At 35.5% G+C, this 17,600-nt stretch overlaps 2 protein-coding genes across 2 annotated transcripts; both read right to left on the minus strand.

Annotated features, from left to right (window-relative positions):
* Positions 1–46: 46 nt before the first annotated feature.
* Positions 47–8,505, minus strand: LOC113103143 (5'-AMP-activated protein kinase subunit gamma-1-like). Its single transcript, XM_026265959.1, has 12 exons — positions 8,009–8,505; positions 7,570–7,606; positions 7,349–7,455; positions 6,975–7,202; positions 6,313–6,358; positions 4,661–4,715; positions 4,116–4,242; positions 3,854–4,019; positions 3,686–3,723; positions 3,416–3,562; positions 2,275–2,368; positions 47–1,949 (listed from the first exon to the last, which is right to left on the minus strand). The coding sequence occupies exons 1-12, from the start codon at positions 8,024–8,026 to the stop codon at positions 1,912–1,914; spliced, it is 1,101 nt and encodes a 366-aa protein (XP_026121744.1). The 5' UTR covers positions 8,027–8,505; the 3' UTR covers positions 47–1,911.
* A 109-nt stretch (positions 8,506–8,614) lies between these two features.
* LOC113102993 (protein CNPPD1-like) lies at positions 8,615–16,983 on the minus strand. Its single transcript, XM_026265944.1, has 8 exons — positions 16,921–16,983; positions 16,462–16,564; positions 13,708–13,789; positions 13,481–13,601; positions 13,231–13,359; positions 13,022–13,083; positions 12,464–12,581; positions 8,615–10,237 (listed from the first exon to the last, which is right to left on the minus strand). The coding sequence occupies exons 1-8, from the start codon at positions 16,981–16,983 to the stop codon at positions 9,620–9,622; spliced, it is 1,296 nt and encodes a 431-aa protein (XP_026121729.1). The 3' UTR covers positions 8,615–9,619.
* Positions 16,984–17,600: the final 617 nt, after the last annotated feature.

Here is a 17,600-nt window from a genome sequence, read left to right on the forward strand (position 1 = left end):
AATATTTTTTGTATATATATTTTTATTTCAAGGACAAATGCTATTGCATATACAAATTGTATTTTTTTTTTTTTTTTTTTTTTTTTTTACATTTTCAATCCCTCCCCAACCAACCCAGAACAATCTGCCTTACATGATATTCATTAGTAGTAATAGTTCAAAAGATGATGAAAATAATGATAATAATGATACAATAATGAAATAAATTAAGATAATAAAATTATGCCACAGTTAGACATTGGCAATGTTAATAAAAAAAAAAAAAAAAAAAAAAAAAAAAATTAAAAAAAAAAAAGGAGAGAAACAGCTGGACACCACAATCAAAAGTGCAAACCATGATCCAACAATAAACACAAGCCCTATATATTTACACATGTAAATACCTGGAGAAACACCTGAAGCACTTGTGCCGAAGCATCAAAGACCATGAGTTTGTCAAAAAAAAAAAAAAAAAAAAAAATTTTATACAAAGGTAAATCCCACTACTCCCCAGGAAGAACATTTATGGCAGAGAAATAGGATAATAAGGGTTGCCAGACATATGAAAATTTATGGGAATGTCTAATTGAATATTTAATCTTTTCCAAATGTAGGTATAACATCAGATCCTGAAGCCAATGCGATGCTTTAGGTGGGTTTGCAGATTTCCAATGTAATAACACCCGTCTGCGAGCCAATAAGGATGCAAAAGCAATAATGTTTAGTTGTCTTCGAGTCAGATTCGATTCATCAGTTGGAGCACCAAATATAGCAAATTCAGCACAAGGCTTCAGTTGTACGTTACATATTTGAGAGAGTGTATCAAATATGGTTGACCAGTAGACAGTGAGTGTAGGGCACGTCCAAAACATGTGAGTCAAATCAGCTTCTTCAGTGTGACATCTTATACAGGTCTTATCAAAAGTAGGAGGTGCAATTAAATATTAATGTAACTAAATAAGATACAATATTTATATTAATTATATATATTAATTATTTATATTAATTATTCATTAAACATTTTTACTAACAAAAATGTTAAAACATAAAATGTAAATTATTTCATAAAATGTAATTAAAATTTAAGACAAACTAGATGATCAATTTGATCAAAATCCCAGTCCATGTGCTCACTCATACAAGAAAACACAATGCAGCAAGTACTCATTTATCATACTTTCTCAGTTAAATGAAAAAATGTGTTGTTTAATATATTACACACTGTAAATGAACATGAAATTTTACAATATGAACATATATTGTAAAAAAATAGGATAAGAGAATACACTTACAAAGAGTAGCATGGTATTACCATGCTTTTTGAACTAGATCATACAGCGAGCACAAGACAGTGACTGTGTTTCCAACCACACTGGTGTTAAATGTCCATAACAAAGGGCCCCAGGTCACATCTCTGACCCACCAGCGTATTCTCAAACATTCAAATACTCATACAACTAACAAACAGGTCATGCACAAAGTATGCGGAAAGTACTCTATTCATCAGCAATTCTCTATGATTAGTACCGCATATAAGCGCTTTCAATTATTTTCATTGCTCACTGGTTGTGAATATCTAAAAGTAGAGAGAAAATACATCAGCACTGTGGAAACCAAAAGGTATTAGGCTGTGATTCATGGAAGCTGGAGCTTCACATAACAAGAGACATGATGCCATCAGATGATATAATGAAACAAAGAGAATATATTAATAAAGGCAAGCTATACTGTGGCAAAATTATTTTACAGTACCAGTCAAACATTTAAACACACCTTTTTAGACAAATAGTAGACAAAGTAAAATAATTATTGTTATTGAACATATTTCTTCCAAATAAATCAGCTGGTGAAGAAAAATTTTCTACAAATGTCAAGCAAACATGTGAATCAATATACAATAGTCAGAGTACTTTGTATTTTTATTGTTTTGTATTATATTGTACGGGGTCCTTGAGTGTCTTGAAAGGTGCCTATAAATAAAAGGTATTATTATTAATAAAAAACAGTGTGTAAAACTTCCCATTATGCACTTCAAATAAAAGGTAGCTGTTGTTGTTGCTGTTGTTTTCCCCCACACTTCCATGTTATCGAATAGTTTTGATGATTTTATGTAAAATAAGTAGAAAGTAGGTAGGTGTGTCCAAATGTTTGACTAGTGCTATGCGGAATGGCAATGTAAGTGTTGACAAAGCTGGGCTAGGAAGGCAGAGTAATGCTTATCTGTTTACTAGTGCAGGTCAGATGAGGGACCAGGAGAAAACATCTTCTCAGGTTAGGAAAACAGAACATCAATACCTGCTGGAGATAAAACGAAGGCCTGCAGCAGGTCTGAGAGAGAGATTATTCCTCGGACCACGTCATCTCTGTCCACAAGCACCAGCCTATGGACCTGCACACAGAACCAAGAATAAACCGCTCAAAAATGAAATGACAGTGAAAATAAGACACGACAGAACACACATTTAAAACAAAATAATTAAAAAAAGTAAATAAAGGGATAGTTCATCCAAAAATGACAATTTGATGTTTATCTGCTTACCCCCAGGGCATCTAAGATGTAGGTGAATTTTTTTCTTCGGTAGAACAAAACCCAATATTTTTAGCTCAAACAGTTGCAGTCTATCAGTCTTATAATGTAAGTGGAAAGGAATCACGGCTAAAACATACAATAAAACTAAAAAAAACAAAAAAATTAAACCTGTGGTTTGTGACGATACAAGTGATGTGTAAAGACACATGTACCTTTGATTCGCGCAATGTCCGGCCTGTTAGAACTCTCCTGAATGCCTCCTCAAGGCGTCATCTCCTTCTTGCTCTACGGCGGATCGCAGACTTAAAAGTGCATTACAGCCACCTATCTCTTAAGTGGACCATTGACACTCCTAAATGAGATTGTAGATAGAGTATCAAAGGTCCACTTGAGAGATAGGTGGCAGTAATGCACTCATAGGTCTGTGAGCCGCCTTAAAGCAAGAAGAAAAAGCAGCCTCCTCACATGTCTGCTTTTGAGAACACGCTCAGGAGAGTTCTAAAAGTTTAGACATAAAAAAAATGATATAATTACTGTTCAGTTTCTTGCACAAGATCAATCATTTTGTGTCTTTACACATCACATGTATCGTCACTAGCCACAGGGTTTAATTTGGTTTAGTTTGTGTATGTATTTTTATTTTTTTTATTGTATGTTTTAGCCGTGATTTCCATCCACTTCCATTATAAGACTGATAGACTGCAACGGTTTGAGCTAAAAATCTTGGTTTGTGTTCTACTGAAGAAACAAAGTCACCTACTGTACATCTTGGATGCCCTGGGGGGGGGGGGGGGGGGGGGGGGGGGTAAGCAGATAAACATCAAATTTTCATTTTTGGGTGAACTATCCCTATAACAAAATCTAATAAATAAAACTCAAACAACAGTTTAGAATACACTTCCTTACCTCGGCCTTGACTATTCGGTCAATAGCAGTTTCCAAAGTTTCATCAGGGTAACATTTAATGACTCCTTCCACAGAACAGCATCTCCTCCGCATGGCCTCCTGCATGCTCATGCTAAGGTTGTTGTAGGTTTTCTGTGCTGCAAGATTCTACCAAAAGAGCGCGTATCACACAACTTAAATATCACCATAAAAGATACTGGCTTCAAGTTCTCTCAATAAGCCAGTTTTGCTTTTAACGTCTGAAATTAAAACAAAAGAAAAGATTCTCACAATCACGTCAAATCTGGAATACAGGGCAACCACCTTGCCTAGAAAAAAAATAAATAAAAAAAAATAATAAAAAACAAACGCAAGGAATCAAAGTAAAATGAAGCACAATTATTCCGTTGTTGACCTGTAACTTGACTTATTTTACTTTGTGTTTTGAGTTAGATGTACCATTGTCATCCACCACTGGGAGAGCGGACACACGTCGCTCAACAAACACTGAAAGTGCATCGTACACAGAGGCTGTCTGTGAGACAGTCGCCACATCTGTGAAAGTTCCTATTCCTGCATCTTTAATTTGCATCTTCAAGAAGCGTGGCTTGGGCATTGCAGCTCCCTGGTGATGAAGAGAAAATCATACGTATACACATTTATAAACTTGTTGAACATGATGAGTTCAAATCGAATCAATTACTGGATTTACTCGTCTTACAAATATATGAAGGAACTTGAGGATTCTTTTATGGGTCAGTATGTGAAGGACATTTCCAGACTGTGGATCGATGACTGGCAGCCTGTGGATTTTGTGTTTCAGTAAAGAGTAGACTGCATCAAAAAGGCTGTGTACAGACAGAAAATATACATATAAAAATATATTACAAATACATACACTACTGTTCAAAAGTCAGTGAGTTTTTTTTTTTTTTAAAGAAATTAATACTTTCATTCAGCAACGATGCATTAAATCAAAGATAAAGTTTCAATAGAGTTTATATTTGAAATATATGCTGTTCTTTTGAACTTTATACAAAGCATTCTGGGTTTTTTTATAAATTTTTTTTATCATGGTTTCCAAAAAAATAAAAAAAATAAAAACAGACCTCAAAAGTTTTAAATGGCAGTATAGATAGGAAAGTCTATGTAACACCTCATAAGCAAGTTATGATTATTCTTTTCATACATGGTGCCAGAAACACTGACAACCACCAAGAAAACTCAATTGCGTCAACTACATAAGCAAGCACAAAGTTTTAATACCTCGCATCTGGTGTGATACTGATAAGACACTGATCATGATATTGCAGATACACGTCTACAGAAACAGAGAAACATTGAAAAAATATCTAAATGCAAGTCGTTCATCTCAAGTAACACTATGCAGTAAATTTGCCCTATAATCACACAATGATGGTCAATGACAGCTGTGTGAGATACACTTGTCTAAAGGATTATTAGGAACACCTGTTCAATTTCTCATTAATGCAATTATCTAATCAATCAATAACACGGCAGTTGCTTCAATGCATTTAGGGGTGTGGTCCTGGTCAAGACAATCTCCTGAACTCCAAACTGAATGTCAGAATGGGAAAGAAAGGTGATTTAAGCAATTTTGAGCGTGGCATGGTTGTTGGCGCCAGACGGGCTGGTCTGAGAATTTCACAATCTGCTCAGTTACTGGGATTTCCACGCACAACCATTTCTAGGGTTTACAAAGAATGGTGTGGAAAGGGAAAAACATCCAGTATGTGGCAGTCCTGTGGGGGGAAATGCCTTGTTGATGCTAGAGGTCAATGGAGAATGTGCCGACTGATTCAAGCTGATAGAAGAGCAACTTTGACTGAAATAACCACTCGTTACAACCGAGGTATGCAGCAAAGCATTTGTGAAGCCATAACACACACAACCTTGAGGCAGATGGGCTACAACAGGAGAAGACCCCACCGGGTACCACTCATCTCCACTACAAATAGGAAAAAGAGGCTACAATTTACATGAGCTCACCAAAATTGGACAGTTGATGACTGGAAAAATGTTGCCTGGTCTGATGAGTCTCGATTTCTGTTGAGACATTCAGATGGTGGAGTCAGAATTTGGCGTAAACAGAATGAGAACATGGATCCATCATGCGTTGTTACCACTGTGCAGGCTGGTGGTGGTGGTGTAATGGTGTGGGGGATGTTTTCTTGGCACACTTTAGGCCCCTTAGTGCCAATTGGGCATCGTTTAAATGCCACGGCCTACCTGAGCATTGTTTCTGACCATATCCATCCTTTTATGACTACCATGTACCCATCCTCTGATGGCTACTTCCAGCAGGATAATGCACCATGTCACAAAGCTTGAATCATTTCAAATTGGTTTCTTGAACATGACAATGAGCTCACTGAACTAAAATAACCCCCACAGTCACCAGATCTCAACCCAATAGATCATCTTTGGGATGTGGTGGAACGGGAGCTTCGTGCCCTGGATGTGCATCCCACAAATCTTCATCATCTGCAAGATGCTATCCTATCAATATGGGCCAACGTTTCTAAAGAATACTTTCAGCACCTTGTTGAATCAATGACACCTGAAATAAAGGCATTTCTGAAGGGAAAAGGGGGTCAAACACAGTATTAGTAGGGTGTTCCTAATAATCCTTTAGGCGAGTGTATATTGAGCACTCTAGAGATACAGGCAGCCTGATAATGTTTCACTAATACATGTGTTATCCTAAAATCTGAACTAAAGAATGCTTATTATAAACATGTATAGTATATTTAAATGTTTTAGTAAGTCAAACCTATATAATCCCTTAAGACATAAATATAATGAACTGGTAGTGACTGTATTTTGGGTTGGTCACAATATGTGCACTGGACAGCATCATCTGTGAAGTTCAGATTTTTTACTTTGAAATGAATCACCTCTCCATGTCTCAATCTTGTGCTCCTCCAGTTCATAGATCTGAACCTACAAGAGAAAGAAAAAATCATAAAATATAGAAGAATGACACAGTGTAATGTGTATATATAAATATAGACTACTGTTTAAAAGCCTGGGGCCGGTTTGATTTTTTAAATATTTGTATTTATTTATTTATTTCTCTTATCTTCGCCAAGGCTGAATTTATTTTATTGAAGCTCAAAAGAACAGCAATTCTTGAAATATAAATATTTGTAACATTCTAAAGGTCTTAATGCTTCATTGGTAAAAAGAGTAATAAATTAATCAATTAATCAATCAATCTTACTAACCCTAAAAATGTAAGCTATAAAAGGTAGGAACAAAATATATATAAAAAAATAAAATAAATATATAATGAATAAAATAAAAATACATTTTGTCTCTGTTGCAGAGTTTAATTATAAATAAAAGGCACAAAATATCAGTTTAAGAAAATAATTTGCATGAAAACGTATCGAGGCCAAATCTATTTCAAGTCACTTTGTCATCTTCTACCAAAGATACAGTATCTGCGTCGTGATGCAGCATTATGTGGACACAGTCAATGCAAAATAAATACGATTTAAATAATGAAGAAGAACACAAGGTGATCATTAGAGAAGAGGCAGGGATCACAACCCACCATAGGTGACCTGTAATACCGATGAAGAATATTGATGAAATCTGTGATTGTCAGCATACCTGTGAAAATGGCAAGGGAATGAAATAAACAAGAGAACAATTCATAGATAAAAATAATATGCACACATTCAGCAAGTTCAGTCTTACCCACAAATCTCTGCAGTTTGTTGTCCCAGAGAGGGGCTGCTCTCAGGCCATTTGCAACCAAAGCAAAAAAGGCCTTCTTCACCTGTCAATACAGCAGATGAATTCTAAACAAATATTTGATCTTTATGAATTATTGTTGTTAATGAGAATCCCATTTTATATATATATATATATCATATTAAACAATAACATTTTCTGTTACACCAAGGATTTTCATTGTATCCCAACCTGCAGTGTGGTGTCAAAAATGACCAGTTTGCAGCTGGTGGGAATTGCATCATAACAACAGTGTTTCTTCACAAAGTTCATATAAGCTTCTGCATTTGGATCGGGGTCTGGAGAGACATGAAAACAAACCAAACAACATCGGATGTTTAAAGATGCTGTGAGTAAATGTCCAATATTGAACAGACTTAAGTTCAGACTTAAGGAACACTGCAGTACAGTACCTGTTCTGTTCATGAAATAGTCCTCATGACAATTCTCCTGCCGGGAACAAAAATAAATAAATAAATAAAATAAAAAATCTGATTCTGCCAGAAATGCATTAATAACAATTATGAGCATTATCTTACTGTTTCCCTTGCTGTTATATTCCTCAGTAGTTATGTAGGCTATCAGTACTATGGTACTTTAATATAGGCTATGCCATCGTAATAAAGTTTATTTAACTGATCTTCCAGACCGCCATAGTTTTATTACATTACATTACATTTTCCTTAAAGACAATGTGATACCACAGCAATAGTAGTTTTGTAAATAACGCAAAAAAAAAATGTATTACCATTATACCCCTTCTAAAAAATAAAATAAAAATACGCTTCTTTCAACCCTTTATGTTAACACAGAAGGTTTTGTTTACTCTGTTACCTGGCTGCTGTCACTTACCTGCGTGACAGTGTCCATTAGTGCGTGTGCACCCGCTTCCTGCGCATGCTCGCTGATCAATTGAGGTCGCTCGTTATTTAAGACACGACTATGCTCCCTCTAAACGCAGTACTGTAGGTCCGATGGACGGCACAGTGGTGAAGCGAAAACCACTTGTTTTAGGCTATGAGTCCGGTTAAATGTGGTGTAAAGGTGTATTGTTTGACACTGACCGACAGCGCGAGCAGACGCGTTGGAGCGCGCGCAGGTTGTTTCTAAATATAGCGTGTGACTTTTGTGATATGCGCGCGACCATTCATTCCAAAATTAACTTTATGCCACACCTGCCAGCTAAAAATGTTCTTAAATATTTCTTCAAATATTTAGCCATTAAACGGGTTTTAATAGGCTATTATTTTGTTAAAATTAAGTATGAAGTAACTAAATCCATGCCAAAAATCATTTACTGAAATAAAATATAATAAATCATTACACAATTTATTTATACTAGTCACGAACAGTTTTCATTGTTGTTCAGTTTAAGTTGAAGTACTTCACACTAAAAATGTATAAAAAGAATATAGACACATACAATAAATAAATAAACCCAGAAAAGACCAAAACAAGTTTGAGATTGATATATTTTTATTATTTGCATTGTTGCAGCTGTATGTATGTATAATTTCTCTACAAATGTACAAAATTGGGACAGAAAATGGCTAACAGACTTTAGAAGTTATTAACATATAATGGTAGATATGTATCATTATATCACATATATCATTATTAAAGATATTATAAAGGGTGCTTTCATGTCCAAGTTGTAATAAAATATAATTTAATTACATTACGTTTAATGAATATAAATCCAAAATTAAACTTTAGAAAAGTCAAGCTATGAGCCCGAATCTATTAAATTAATCTGCTCTGCAATTTCAATACTTTACTACTTAAGGTTATCAAAATATTGAGGACTATTTCTTCGAACAGTTAACTAAAGCAATCTATGATGAATGCTTGCATCAACCATCTGACCATTACAAATCTTAAGAATATCTAACTAAATTGTATAACTGACATCCCTTTTTGCTTTCCTTCTACCCTTCCTCTTTGAACCCAAGTGAACAAAACCAGGCTTAAATTCAACCTATTTCCCAACTTGACAATAAAGGCTTTCGCAGGAAGGAACTTCAAAACAATACAGTCCTCCTCTGGACAATGCCATGTAGCACAAAGCCAGGCAAGCTATTCAAAACAAGAACACACACTTCTGCACATAACAGCAGGCCCTTTTGTTAACTTCTGTAACTACTTACCATTACTTTTTCTTGTACGTTTAATTTAACAGCTAAAATCAACCAAACTAGCCCATCCAGAAAGAGAGAGAAAAGAAAGCCTGTTCATTCATACTGCATTAGCACACACTGCATCACACACATCAAAGCTCAAACTGTCAATCAGCATATCATATGCCACTTTTGTAATAAACTTCCTTACAACCTTCTCCCCAACGTACTGATATCTCACCACAAGCCAGTTATAACCAATCCATATGACTGGTTTGTATTCAACATTAAGGAAACCAATGGACTTGACTGTGTATGTAAACTTTGCTGGTTTTATTTTACTCATCTAGCCAGGCATCAGAAGAGATGGTGATTTCCCAAATGGCAAAGTCGTCTCTTGGCAACATGAGTGTCTTTGAAATGGTGGCATGGAGCTAAGATGGGGGTCCGGAAATATCAAGTCTTTGCTAAATGGAGCTAAAAGTGCTGTGAGACGAGCATACCATGGAGAGGTAAGAAGCGCCGAGCCATTGCGAGCTATTGCGCAGTGGGGGAAACCACCGGTGTGACAGTGAGAGATCACTTCTGATACCAAACAGTCTTGTGGCTGAATATCCAACGAGGAGTTTGAGTAGGAAAGAGTGGAGATGATGGAGCCCCAGAAACAAAGCACCATGTTCTGACACGATGAAGAGGTAGAACTCTGCTGTTCTGAGAGAACAACACTGGGCAGTGGCTTCAAGTTATTGTTGGTCAGGCTGCAGCAATGGAGGTTTGAGGTTGGGTGCTGCGTGTCTGGCAAGAGCTCAGGGAGAAGTGCTGGTTTATGAGTGGATGTGTGCTTCATCGGGTCCAGGTAAGTGTGGCTGGTATTGGGAATACAGCTGAGCTTGTGGATGACAGCAGAAGAAGCAATGAAACTGGCTACGCTAGTCAAGTACAGGAGACCCAACATACAGGTAACCTGCAGGGAAGAGAGAAAACACAACGTCAACAATGTCTTAGTGTGATTATTAAATCGGAAAGCGTTACTTATGCATTTGGGAATGCAACATGTGTCAACCATCTTCTAAAACTTGTGAAACTAGCTATTGTGAAAAGAAGAGGCTTTAAGGGCTTCCTGCGTTTTTCCCAATGATTTTAAAGTAAAGCTCATATTATTTACAGTGGGGATCGAAAGTTTGGGCACCCCTTGCAGAATCTGTGAAAATATGAGTAATTTTCAAAAAATAAGAGAGATCATACTAAATGCATGTTATTTTTTATTTAGTACTGTCCTGAGTAAGATATTGTACATAAAAGATATTAACATTTAGTCCACAAGACAAAAAAAATGCTGAAATTATTAAAATAACCCTACTCAAAAGTCTGGGAACCCTTGGTTCTTAATACTGTGTTCTGTTACCTGATGATCCTCGACTGTCTTTCTGTTTTGTGATGGTTGTGCATGAGTCCCTTGTTTGTTCTGAACAGTTAAACTGAGCAGCATTCTTCAGAAAAATCTTTAAGGTCCTGCAGATTCTTCAGTTTTCCAGCATCTTTGCATATTTGAACCCTTTCAATCAGTGACTTTATGATTTTGAGATGCATCTTATCACACTGAGGACATTTGAGGGACTCAAACACAACTATTTAAAAAGATTCAAACATTCACTGATGCTCCAGAAGGAAACAAGATGCATTATTTCACTGGGGGTGAAAACATTTGGAATTTGAAGATCAAGGTAAATTTTACTTAATTTGTGTACCGGGAAACATACAAGTATCTTCTGTTGCTTACGAAGGGCAGAACTAAACGGAAAAAAATTATATTTCAACAATATAAGACAAATTTGGACAAAATCCAAAAGACAAAATCTTCATTGTGTTCAAAAGTTTTCACCCCCAGTGAAATAATGCATCTTGTTTCCTTCTGGAGCATCAGTGAATGTTTGAATCTTTTTAAATAGTTGTGTTTGAGTCCCTCAAATGTCCTCAGTGTGATAAGGTGTATCTCAAAATCATAAAGTCACTGCTGGAAAGGGTTCAAATATGCAAAGATGCTGGAAAACTGAAGAATCTGCAGGACCTTAAAGATTTTTCTGAAGAATGCTGCACAGTTTAACTGTTCAGAACAAACAAGGGACTCATGCACAACCATCACAAAACAGAAAGACAGTCGAGGATCATCAGGAAACAGAACACAGTATTAAGAACCAAGGGTTCCCAGACTTTTGAGTAGGGTTATTTTAATAATTTCAGCACATAATTTTTTGTCTTGTGGACTAAATGTTAATATCTTTTATGTACAATATCTTACTCAGGACAGTACTAAATAAAATATAACATGCATTTAGTATGATCTCTCTTATTTTTTGAAAATGACTCATATTTTCACAGATTCTGCAAGGGGTGCCCAAACTTTCGATCCCCACTGTATATATATGTATACTGTATATATAAATAAATATAAATACAATTTTGTCCAACTTTTGCAACACAGTAAAACTGTTCAAGTCTATACACTACTGTGCAAAAGTCTCAGGCCACTAGTATTTTCACCACCAAAAAATGGTTTTCTGTCAGTTATTTCTGTTTTGCTGTATTGTGTTAGTAGGAAATATCAGTTTACATTTCCAAACATTATTTTTGCCATTAAATGTAATAATCCAGTGTGGATGTTTTGTTGGCACAAGGAGTCTGACAGCAGCCAGTGCTCCACACAGAGATCTGATCTAACCATAATCCAGTCTGTCTGGAATTACAGGAAGAAACGGAACAAACTGAGACAGACTACATACACAAGAACTGTTACAATGTCTCCAAGACACTTCAAGACACCGACTGGCAAAGCCACCTGAAAAACAATGCGAAAGCTCACCCAGGATGAAAGGTTTTTTTAACACATTGTGTGGTCACACCAAATGTTGATTTAATTTAATTAAGTTAATAGAACTTAATTAATAAAATCTATTTATGGCATTATTTTTGACGGCATCCTCACTTTACAGCATTTTTACACAAGTGCCTAAAACTTTGTACAGAACTGTAGCTTTACAGGTTTCTTGAAGCATTTTGGAGACATTGCCACAGTATATATGTGTGTGTGTGTGAGTGTGTTTTAGGTGATGTCATATGGGCTATTTTATGAAACCTATGTGAGCTTCTACTGTATTTTGGAGCTCATACATGTTTAACTGTGATTATTCACCTTGGTAAAGTGCTGGTAGATAACTGATAGTGCTTCCCTCCAATTGGTTTGCTCCATCAGGACACAGAGATCTGTGTAGGTGAACCAACCTCGTTTCATACCTTGTCGCTCCGCAATGCTACAAGGACAAAGTCCATTGAAATACAGATTTTAATATCACACGTGTGTCTCTGTGTGTGTGTATATATATATATATAGATATATATCTATATATATATATATATATATAGATATATCTATATCTATATATATATATATATATATAGATATATATATATATATATAGGAACATAACCAAACAACAAAATGAGCATGTGTGAAGGCCTTGAACTGTGAGAAACAGAAATGTACTGCTAAACCAACTTTTATAAACATTAGACTGACAAGGGCAACTGCATTAAGTCTAAGCGAGTCAATGTCTAGTTTGCAAAAGACATAAATACTTATGGGCAATTAAAAGAGATCATGTCATTAAAAATCCTCCTTGATCTTTTGAAAAGAAGAACGTTTGTCTCAGTATAGTTTGAGATGTAGATAAAGTACTGGATGTTAACCAACCTGCTTTCCACCTGACTGAGGACTTTAAAGAAGTCGCTGGGCTCAGTGAAGAGGTTCCAGTCCTGTAAATGTGAAAGATTTTGATTCATATCAATTTCGATAGAAAACTCACAACCAGTAATGCAACAGTCCAGAATTAGCCTTAAAAAAACAAGTCGAACTACTGTAAACAGCCGTGGTTCTTTGGAAAGGTGGAGGGTCACGCTTACGATCGCATTGAGGAAGTTAATCTCCAAAGTGTTGACAGTCTGAATATCCAGCTTGGCCGCAGTGCCCCATTCATCATTGAAAACCTCCTCCTCTTCTCCTTCATCATACAAATATTTACTGGCAACCATCTGGAGATAACATGAGAAATTCAGAGAAATTAGACTCTCAATTAAACAGTCACTGAAACTGACTAAAATAGCAAATTGACTTTTTAAAACATAAAAAAAATGAATACTTGGATGTGCATACCATGGATATCAAAAAGAGGTCTGAGGATGAGATCTGTTGTAGGTATTCAGGGTTTCTGTGTCGCAGTCTTTCAATGTATATCAAGGCCAACATCATAGCGCAGGGAGATATACATGCTTCCCTGTAACACAAAAAAGGATTCAATGTTAATCCAGTGAAAATGTTTTATACACAATTTATTATAATTAAATTACATTTTGAAATCAAAAGATATAATGCGATCCTACCTGGCCACGTGTGCAGCGTACTTCTTGTGGAGTTTCCTTATGGGACTTGGGGCAGATTTCTGGAGCAGTTCCACAGCAATATCTAGAGGAAATACAATGATGAGTGATCTACCAGTACTGGAAAAAAATTAATAGAATTTCTTTTATATATATATATCTACCTAAAAACAGCCCTATCTAGGAATGCTTTGATATAGAAACTTTGCCTGACCCAGAGCCATATAGAAAGAGTTGCGACCACTCCATTGACTCCAATGGAATGCTTTTTTTACAGCAATGGCGGCTCGTGGAGCCTCTCATAAGTTCCAGGAAGTAGCAGCAAACTGATGCCACGCCATAGAGATGCAGCAGAACAAACCGTTTGCAACGCACTTTATAAAGGGAAGACGGTTAAATAATAAGATTGTATATTATCAGTACATCTAAATGATAATTGATTGTATATTAAAACCTTCTAGTAGATTATTACTCATTAAATCAGTAGATTTAAGGGATGTTATCAGATAACTAACGGATTAGGCTAGGATTGGAGCTGAATAAAGTTAGTAACGAACACCCTATTAATTGTAAAATCTGTTCTCTTAATTCAGTTTCACCAATTGTGTTTGTAATTAGAGAAAAGGAGTCTAAAACATGTTTTTTAGCAGGGTGGGTAAAGTTAGCTAACGTTACATAGCCTATTAGTTCAATACAACATTTTACTGCATGTGACAGCGGTGAGTGGAAGTGGTAAAAATGAAGTTATAAAGTTTGTTCCTTATTACACGTATTAAATAATTTAATTCCTTAATAATAAAATGCACCCTATTGATATAAATTTAGAGTGAATTGAGATTGCAAAAACATGGGTGGAGTGTTTTTAGTCATTGTGATTCATTGACTATTACCTGTCTATATTATATAATACTACTGTATTATATACTTAAACTTGTAAGTGTATAAAAGTAACATACTGTAACATACTGTGGTTGCTGGTAGGTGGTGGATTAGTGGCGCCACAGTGCCGAGGGGACCAATTTTGAGAGTTGCATTTTCATTCTTTACTTTTCTTAGTGCTGCCTTTGCATTTTTATATATATATATTTTCTTGTCTCTTTAATTTTTTTAATAGACCCAGGTAACTGGCTGATGGTTCACCGGAATGCTGACTAAGTAGTGTCACCTGTCCCTGTCTCTCCTCTCTAGCCATGTCCTCTATTTCTTCACTGTCACTTTCCCTTCTCTGAGTGTCCTCATTCTTTTTTTCCTCAACCTTTGAAACTGAAAGAGGCAGAATACATGGTATTGCTAATTTTAAATATTGAAAATGTCACATCACTTCAAAATTAGAAATATTACTTCAACTAGTACCAGTTTGTACTTATTATATATGTATCACCTGAAAATAATATAGATGTGATCAGCAGCGATTTGCTGTTTGTTTACAGGTCTGGGGTGCATCGTGGAGCAGGGGGGAATCTCAGCTCCCTGGGTTTTGCCAGGCTTTGCTTTTTCCTTATTTTACAAAGTAATCTCGTAATATATAATTACTTTTTAAAATAACTGTTTTCTATTTTAAAATGGAATATACTCCTGTGATGCCAAGCTGAATTTTCAGCATCATTACTTTTCAATGGCAGTGTACATGTTTATATACGAGTATGCTTAAGTTGTTTTAAACCTGAATATATTGTGTACATGAATAAGTAAGTGTTGTAAGAATTCTACATTAGATATAATATAATACATAATTATAGTACTATATGTAATTGTAAGAAATGTAAACAATAGGCTTCATTTTACGTTTACTTAACATGCTAATTACTGCTGTTGACAGTTAATTGACCCATTGTGCGGTGCGAGCTGAAAATGACCTGTCACCACCCTGTCTCTGTACTATCTGAAAGTCATCAATATGACATTAGTTAACATGAGATCAGTGAAAAAAAAGAACAATATGTAACGTAAAAAGGTAACAGCAACCCGTGTTTATACAACTTAACGTTAGCCTGAAATAAGTTTTTTAAATAACAGTAATTGAACACTAATCCTCCAAAATGACCTGATTTGATATTTTAAAAACAACATCACTGTAACTACATACTCATGCTACATACACATGTCGGTGTGTTGTATAAATATATAAAATAAATGCATTTATTGACTCCTTATTACCAGAAATCAGTTCTGTCACTCAACTCACTTCCTGGAACTATCTGAAGTCTTCATGAATCACGTGACAACCAAACATTTCGAACTTCCGTTGTTGCAACTCTCTCTCTATATGGCTCTGGCCTGACCTAAAAACAGTTTTATGCTTTGACCAAATGTTAATATGAGCAACATGTTTCCTCTGTAACTTCAAATAATTGTTAACAGAAGTTTAAATAATTAATGATAAATTGTAATTAAAACAGCTTAATTGCAATAGCTTGAATACAATGTTTAACCAGTATTTTTAGATTTTAAAATCTAATCATTGTAAATATGAATATAATTAAGGCATAATATAACCGAAATAGTTTGAATACTAAAATAAATGTGCACATAATTCTTAATTATTTTTATTAAAATGTATTTTAAACTAAAATATGTAACAAAAGAAGAAGAAAAATGCACTTATGGTCCAATCCAAATTTGTATGTTACACGTTTAAAAAAATAAAATAATTGTTAATACATGAGACAAAACAAGGAGTAAATCAATAATTGGCACTGCAGAAACAACCACAGACGCTGGCACTAGTTTTACTAGCAATAAGGTTAGTTGACTCACCTGTCATGGGACATGATAGAGCATCCAACGGGCTGTCAGAATCAAGACCATAATACAGTCGTTTCCTCACTCTCTCTGACCACTGCTCATGTCCAGGAAGAAACTGATCATGATAACAGAACACAACGTTTCATGGTTTAAATGTCAAAGGTCTTCATTTTTATTAAGACTACTTAACATCAGGAAAACAACGACAACACTATGGTGTGTTTTTCTTATCACACCCAAACACAGGGCCCCTGGGGAAGCCTCGAACTATACTCACAACAACTAGGTACTGTCTTACAAACTAAAATAAAGCAGATATTTGCTGTATTTAAGAATAATTATTTTCTTCCAGTCTAACATTCTGGGCTTTATATGAAAGAAGACGTTAAACCCTATTTTAGTCCGTTTCCCGTGAGTTTCTGTCACCCGCCAAAACAGAGCCACTAGAACAAAAACACCCCAGATACTGACCGTAAACTCCTGGAAGTCAGAAAAGGTGAACGTCCGCTCGTCAAATAAATCACCAAAATCCATTTTGGGCTTCCAGCGTTAAATTAAAAGGACTGAAAACACGACAAGGCCGAAGGAAGGCGTCGTGGAGGCGCCCTCTCTCTGACGCGACAGCTGCGTTGCGACGAATTCACAACCACAGTTACGCAAGACAGTGTTTGTGCTTTGGCTCAGTTGCGTAGAATTAGAATAACAGCGGTGGAAGTGGATGTCATGTGGATCAGCATGACTAGAGAAGGAGTACAGGAGTGGGACTTATTGGACCGATTTTGGGTCAAACATTTTAATAGGGTCTAATTATTTTTTTTAATAAATATATAGTTTTACATTTTAACTAACCCCATTTTAACAAGTGCTGTTAAAAGTTCCCCAGCATCACGGAACACTACGCCAATGTGATAATTGCCTTTTACTGTCTATGATAAATGCTACTTTTCTCATCGCTGTTTTTGATTGACCGATCGCAGTAGAATATGATTAATCTCTGTGACTTTTTAAAAATATTTTTTATTTGAAAGAATTTTTTTTATCTATTTATAATGCAATTACTTCACAGAAATAGAGGAATAGATTTAAACGATTATTTGTTTAGTGTATAAATATACCCAATAACAAACAAAAACACGCTGCGATTTTAATGA

This window comes from Carassius auratus, chromosome 1 (genome assembly GCF_003368295.1).
Source record: "Carassius auratus strain Wakin chromosome 1, ASM336829v1, whole genome shotgun sequence".
NCBI lineage: Eukaryota > Metazoa > Chordata > Actinopteri > Cypriniformes > Cyprinidae > Carassius > Carassius auratus.

What these genes read in the sequence shown, in the direction of transcription:
- LOC113102993 (XM_026265944.1), bottom strand. Translation starts at nt 16,983, where the DNA reads ATGGATTTTGGTGATTTATTTGACGAGCGGACGTTCACCTTTTCTGAC. An exon ending in ACCTCTTTTTGATATCCATG is followed by an intron (nt 13,360 to 13,480) that starts GTATGCACATCC and finishes TGTTATCTCCAG; the next exon opens with ATGGTTGCCAGTAAATATTT. An exon ending in CTCAGTCAGGTGGAAAGCAG is followed by an intron (nt 12,582 to 13,021) that starts GTTGGTTAACAT and finishes TTGTCCTTGTAG; the next exon opens with CATTGCGGAGCGACAAGGTA.
- LOC113103143 (XM_026265959.1), bottom strand. An exon ending in GGTATTACAGGTCACCTATG is followed by an intron (nt 6,359 to 6,974) that starts GTGGGTTGTGAT and finishes TTTCTCTTGTAG; the next exon opens with GTTCAGATCTATGAACTGGA. An exon ending in TCAAGTTCCTTCATATATTT is followed by an intron (nt 4,020 to 4,115) that starts GTAAGACGAGTA and finishes CTTCATCACCAG; the next exon opens with GGAGCTGCAATGCCCAAGCC.